The sequence below is a fragment of the Eptesicus fuscus genome, chromosome 9, assembly GCF_027574615.1.
Source record: "Eptesicus fuscus isolate TK198812 chromosome 9, DD_ASM_mEF_20220401, whole genome shotgun sequence".
Taxonomy (NCBI): domain Eukaryota; kingdom Metazoa; phylum Chordata; class Mammalia; order Chiroptera; family Vespertilionidae; genus Eptesicus; species Eptesicus fuscus.
Window position 1 is genome coordinate 14212709 of NC_072481.1, and position 6913 is coordinate 14219621.

At 45.3% G+C, this 6913-nt stretch overlaps 1 protein-coding gene across 1 annotated transcript; it reads right to left on the minus strand.

Annotated features, from left to right (window-relative positions):
* Positions 1-441: 441 nt before the first annotated feature.
* On the minus strand, positions 442-1488 carry CNR2 (cannabinoid receptor 2). The gene has a single exon (XM_008148093.3). The coding sequence runs from the start codon at positions 1486-1488 to the stop codon at positions 442-444; it is 1047 nt and encodes a 348-aa protein (XP_008146315.1).
* Between the last annotated feature and the right edge of the window lie 5425 nt (positions 1489-6913).

The window sequence follows — 6913 nt, forward strand, 5'->3', positions numbered from 1 at the left end:
ACAGCCACCCAGACCCTGAGATCCCAGGAGAAGAATCTGTTCTTCTCACATTTCCTCTGAGCCCCTCATTGCTGAGCCTGAAGGTTCCCTCTGGCTCCGTGGTCTCTGGAGAATGCAGGCACTAAGCCATCTTGGTGAGGAGGTTATCCTGACCTGACATGCGCTGAGCCTGTCCCAGACGTCTTGCCTCCTGCCCACGTCTCCACTCCCAGCAGGGGCCCAGCTGTGCAGATAAGCATGACCAGGCACTCTCCAGGGATGCCGACTCTCATCAGCAAAAGAGGGTAGGTGTCAAGACCTCTGGGGCTGGTTCAAGTGAGACGAGAGGGTCAAGACTGCTCTCTCTCCTCCTGGAAGTGAAATGATTTCTGACGTGGCTTGTTCCAAACTCTGAACGAGGCCGCATCAGCAGTCAGAGCAGTATAGGCCTCTGGAATCTGCTCATTGGGTGACTTTCCCATCAGCCTCTGTCTCAGTGACTGAGGACCTCGGGACCCCTTCTTTTCCTTCAGGCCCAAGGCCTCTCAGGTGCTGCTTCCAGCAGGCCAGGCAGTGGTGGGCAGAGGCGCGGATCTCCCCACTCCGCAGGGCATAGATGATGGGGTTGACCATGGAGTTGACAAGGCAGAGCAAGGAGCAAAAGGCAAAGACCTTCTTGACCGGGTCACTCAGCGGGGTGGCCAGGCTATAGACCATGAGGACTAGTGCCGGGAACCAGCATATGAAGAGAACAGCCAGCACCACCCCCAGGGTCTTGGCCAACCTCACATCCAGCCTCATCCGGGTCATTCCTGGCACCTGCCCATCCTGGTGCTCAGCCAGGCTGGCTACATGCTGATGGGCCTTCCAGAGGACGTGCCCGTAGGTGTAGATGATGCCAGAGAAGAGGAAGGCGATGAACAGGAGCCAGCCCAGCAGATAGTTATTGGGGATCAGAGGGAAAAGCTCAGAGCAGGGACTGGGACAGCAAGTCCATCCCATGAGGGGCAGGTAGGAGACGAATGCCGAGAGGACCCACATGATGCCCAGGGTCACCAGTGCCTTCCTACAGGTGAGCATGGCTTTGTATGCAGGTGGGTAGCGCAGACAGAGGTAGCGGTCGATGGCGGTCAGCAGCAGGCTACCTACAGAGGCTGTGAAGGTCATGGTCACGCTGCCAATCTTCAGCAGAAAGACAGCCTTGGAATCCACGCCCTGAAAGACGTGGAAATTTACAAAGTTGCAAGCAAAGACTACGCTGGCCAGGAAGTCAGCTGCAGCCAGGCTGCTAATGAACAGGTACGAGGGCTTCCTGCGGAGCCGGCGGGAGGACAGGATCAGGTAGAGCACAGCCAGGTTCTCCAGGGCGCTTAGCAGGCCCAGGATGGTGCACAACACCGCAACAGCTATCCTCTGCTGAGTGCTCAGAATCATGTAATCCTTCATGGGGTTGAAATCCAAGCCATCCTTGGAGCCATTGGCTGCCGTCACCACCGAGCATCCCTCCATGGAGTGAGTCCTTTGGGTTCTGCTGGGCTTGCCAAGAAGTCTTTACTGTGGTACACTGAGAAGAAGAAACGAGTCTTTTTCAATCAGCACAGTCATGGCCTCACACAAACTCTGACTCTAGCTAAACCTCTTATCTGTGCAGATGGATATGTTGAAATAGCAACTTATATTTTGTTCCTCTCTACTTGGCCTCTTCTCCATTCTAGTGGGGCCCAGGTCTGTCCCGATTGCCTTAGGAGAGGTATGTGGAAATTCAAGAAGCAGAAGTGGCCTGCAAGCTTTTTGGCCTTTTGTTTTCAAAAAGACTAATCCTAAGACTTCCCTTTGAAAGTAAGGCGAATCTCCCATCTTCAAAAATCAAGAGGAAATCAAAACCAAGAAAAATGGAATCCAGAGTGATCAGGTGGAGGGGTTTTTTGCCTTAGTGTTTTTTTGTTTTTTTTTTTTGGCAAGTTTTGGTAAGTAAGATGCTGACATTTAAACAACTATTTAGGAATGGGAGGCAAGACTATGGCTTCATACCAGTAGGTTGTCAGATGAAGTATAGGAGTCCAGATAAATTTGAATGTCAGGAAATAAATAATTTTTTAGTATAAGTATATCCTAAATATTCAGAAAAAAAAACCCATCCAAATATCATATGGGACATTATTGGGTATCATTAGAAAGCAAACTCAACATTTCTCTAGATGGATATGCTTTCTATCTAGGTCACACAAGATTCCCACATAGAAAGGCCCATGGAATTTGAGCTCATAATGCAAAATTACAAAGTGCATAAGGAAACACGAATACAAGTTAGCAGAAATGTCAGACAGTAGAATCAGACTTCCAGGCACTTCATATAATTCTTGGGTATATGTTATAATTAATATTATTAAACAATACAGAATCAAAAACATGAGTACATAATGAGTGACTGGGCAGATTTGAAAAAGAATCAAGCAGAATTTTGGAAGTAAAAAATAAAGCATTGAAAAAAGAAATCCTGCCGAAACCGGTTTGGCTCAGTGGATAGAGCGTCAGTCTGCGGACTGAAAGGTCCCAGGTTCGATTCCGGTCAAGGGCATGCACATTGGTTGCAGGCACATCCCCAGTAGGGGGTGTGCAGGAGGCAGCTGGTTGATGTTTCTCTCTCATCGATGTTTCTAGCTCTCTAACCCTTTCCCTTCCTCTCTAAAAAATCAATAAAATATATTAAAAAAAGAAAAAAGAAATCCTTAAGGGCAGGTTAAAGAGCACAAATGACTCATTGAACAGCATGGATCTAGAACAGTGGTCGGCAAACTGCGGCTCGCAAGCCACATGCGGCTTGCGAGCCGCGGTTTGCCGCTCTGTTGACTAATGAGTTTGCTGACCACTGATCTAGAATGTAGATCTGAAGAAATTTCTCAGAATGCAGCACAAGGAGATAAAGAGATGGGATACATGAAAGAGAGCTTAAGAGACATGAAGGATTGAATGAAAAGGATTAAATATATCTAGTCGAAGTTTCAAAAGGGAAGAATAGAATTGATGGTGGGCATTGGGGAGGCAGTATTCAAAGATGATAGTAGAGAGTTGTCCAGAGTTCTCCTGGACATGACTTCTCAGATTCAGCATTCACAGGGAACTCCAAACAGAATTTAAAAAACGAACTAATTCCACATTCACATATCTATATATATAAAAGCCTAAGCAACTGTTCAACTGTTCGACTGGTAGCTATGACACGCACTGGCCACCAGGGGGCAGGCGCTCAACACACAGGCATGGAAACATGGAACAGACTGATGAATCTCAGAGGGAAAGGGGGAAGGGGGAGGGCAGGAAGAGATTAACCAAAAATCTTATATGCATGTGCACTGGTGGGGTTCCTTGGCCTGGCCTGTGGGGATCTGGCTGAAACCGGCAGTCTGACATCCCCCGAGGGGTTCTGGATTGCCAGAGGGCGCAGGCCAGGCTGAGGGATCCCACCAGTGCATGAATCCGTGCACCAGGCCTCTAGTATCATAATAAAACTCCAGAACATCAAAGACAAAGAGAAAAAATTAAATGCAACAAGAAAGAAAAGATATGATACCTGCAAAGGAATCATAATTCAATTTAAAAGCAGATTCCCCAAGGGCAACTATAGTATCCAGAAGATAAAGGGAAAGAAGCTAAACTATCACTCAAAATAAAGAAATACAAATAGAATTGTCAGACCTTTGCTGAAGGAACATCTAAAGGATATACCATCAGAAGAAAGAAATTCTTCATAGAGAGAAGAACAGAAAGGCAAGAAGAAGTTGCAAATAAGTTGATACATGTATAAGTATATTAAAAAATGTCTGTATAAAGCCATAGTAATAATAATAATGACTGATTTGGAGGGTATAAAAAAAGTGGAAGTAAAATTGTGAATGACAATAACACAAGACGAGAGAGATGAATAGAGTTGAAACTTTATTTAGGAAATGAATCAAGGCATTGATCTAATTTAGGTTTTTCAAAATCAGTCATTATCTCTTGTCTGGTTTACTGTAATATTAACTGGGTTCCCTGCTTTTACCAAGATCCATCTTTAGTCTAATTTCAACACAACATCCAAAGTGATCCTTTAAAAATATGTCAGATCATCCCACTGTCCCAACCCTGCATAGGTCCCATTCCATTCCGTGTAAAATCCAAACTGCTTACAATGGCCTTCTATGTGTTCTGGACTCATTTCCTCTCTGACCTCCCTACTGCCGTGCTTCCCTTGGTCAACCAGCGTTAGCCACACTGGCTTCCTGATGGGTCCAACCTCCTACCACAGAGCCTTTGCACTGGCTGTCCCTCTGCCTGAACACTTTCTCCACACATGTGCTTGGCTCAGTCTTTCACATTCTTCAAGTTTTGGCTCAAATTTTACCTTTTCTATCTACCCTACCACACTATTTAGTACTGTAATACATCTACCCTACCACGCTCCTGCTCTTCTGGTCCCCCTCACTCTATTCTCTCTCTCTCTCTCTCTCTCTCATACCACTTATCACCTTCTAACATATAATTTACTCTACACAACTTAGCTATTTGTTATGTTTTATTGCTCATTGTCTGTTCATTCCACTAGACTCTAAGTTCCATAAAAAAAATCTGACTATTTTGTTCACTGATATAAGGATAATATCTGGTACACAACAGCTAATCAATAACTATTTGTGAAATTGAATTAAAGTGAAATTGAATTGTGCGTGATTTTAGCATTCCTTTCTCAGAAGTTGACAGATTAAGCAGACAAAATACTAATTAATAAGATGTGTAAGATTTGAACATGTAGTCCACAAGCTTGATCTAATAGTCATATGTGGAACTCAGCACCCAATAATTGGAGGATACATATTGTTTTCAAGCAAATGTGAACATTTACTAAATGTTTAAGATAACCTTATTTACCCAAGGCTTAGGTGAAGAGTAAATTTCAACAATTTTAAAATAATCTGTAACATATGAACTATGTTCCCTGATCACAGTACAATTTACTTAAAAATCAAGAACTTGAAAAATATAACTAACACTTTAAACAATAAAGAATTTAAATAAAAAAACATAACTAATAAATTTCCTGGGCATGAAGCTTTAAAAACACACTTCTGAATAACTTCTGGGTCAGAAAGATCATAAAGGAAATTAGAAAATACTTAGAATTGTAACATATTAAAATTTGTGGGATGCATCTGCATGGACTGAGAAGAAAATTTATAGCCTCACATGCTCATATTAGGAAAGAAAAAAAGACTAAATATGCAACTCATAAAATTAGAAAATGAACAACAGCATGAATGTAAAAAGAAAAAGCAGCCCTGGTCGGTTGCTCAGTGGTTAGAGCGTTGGCCCAAGGACCAGAGGGCCTCAGGTTCGATTCCCAGTACCTTGATTGCAGGTTCGATTCCCAGCCCCAGTTGGGGTGAGTTTGGGAGACAACCGGTCGATGTGAAGTCCATGTTTCTTTCTCTTTCTCTCCCCCTCCTCCCTCCCACTCTCTAATGATCAATGGAAAACGCGCGCGCGCACACACACACACACACACACACACACACACACACACACACAAGCAGGAGACAAATAATACCAGCAGAAATGAATGACATGGGAAAACAATGAAGAACAGAAAATATTGACAGAGACGGAAGCTAGCTATTTTATATTTTTATAGAAAAAGAGGAAGAGAGAGAGCTTTGTTGTTCCATATATATATAATTGATTTCAGAGAGGAAGAGAGAGATAGAAACATCAGTGATGAGAGGGAATCATTGATTGGCTGCTTCCTGCACGTTGGACCAAGCCCGCAACCCAAGCATGTGCCCTTGACCGGAATCGAACCTGGGACCCTTCAGTCCGCAGACTGACACTCTATCCACTGAGCCAGACCAGCCAGGGCTGTTCCACTTTTTTATGCATTCATTGGTTGATTCTTATATGCCCTGATTCAGGAACTGAACCCACAACCTTGGCGTATCGACCCAGGTTCTTTTGCGGAGCTCTCAGGCTCCAAGAAACAGATTGAAAACCTCTGATTTAATCCAACGCCATCATTTTACCATCGAGGAAACAGTCCAAGGATGGGGATGTCATCGGCCAAAGGCCATCCAGTGAATTAGCGGCAGAGCTGGAACTAGACTCCACACCCCAAGTCACAAGACAGAACTCTTGTGCTGTGAGCACAAAGACACCTACCCAGACCCGCTGCCAGGGGCTTGACCTGAGACAGGCCCTGAGCGGAACGCTGCCTGGATCGCTCCTGAGCTGAGCCAGGAAATGGTGCCAGCTGAGTTCTCAGCCCCGGTCACGACTGAGTGGCAGAGAGCAAGCCTTTCTCAGCTCCCACCTCTTTACCCTGACACTTCTGGAAGCTTCCTCCTGCACCCCTGCCCCAACTCTCTTCTCATACTAGTATTTCCCTTAGAAAACGGCCCCACCCCCATCAGAGAAAGGCTTACCCCATGCAGAGTCCAGCCTAGAAGAGGGGTGCCTGGGGAGAGGGCGGCCACCTTTGTGCCTCACCCAGGCCTGGCATGGCCCCCAACCTGTGGCTATTGTCCAAATTAGGTCATTTGGATGGAGGTCCTGAAAAGACAACCACAGAATGTGCAGGGCAGCAGGAAACCAGCTCTTGCCCGGCTTCCCTCTGGCAGACAAACCCCTTCGGCACCAGAGCCTCTGGCTTCTACATGGGCCTTCCTCCAGGCAAAGCCTTCTGGGTGTTTGCTGCGCTGCACGGTCGCTCTCTTCCACCTTTGCCATGGCTTGTCATGTGACTCTGGGCAAGTCCCTTCAACTTGCTGGGTCCCTTTTCTCCTTTGTGAAATGACAATGACAATACCTGTCCCGTTCCCTTTGGGAAAATCAAATTGACTGCTGATCTCCCCCAGGCCTTTTTTTTTCTTTTAACACATATTTCTTTATTGATTTCAGAGAGGAA

Coding starts and splice junctions, on each gene's coding strand:
- CNR2 (XM_008148093.3), bottom strand. CDS start 1,488: ATGGAGGGATGCTCGGTGGTGACGGCAGCCAATGGCTCCAAGGATGGC.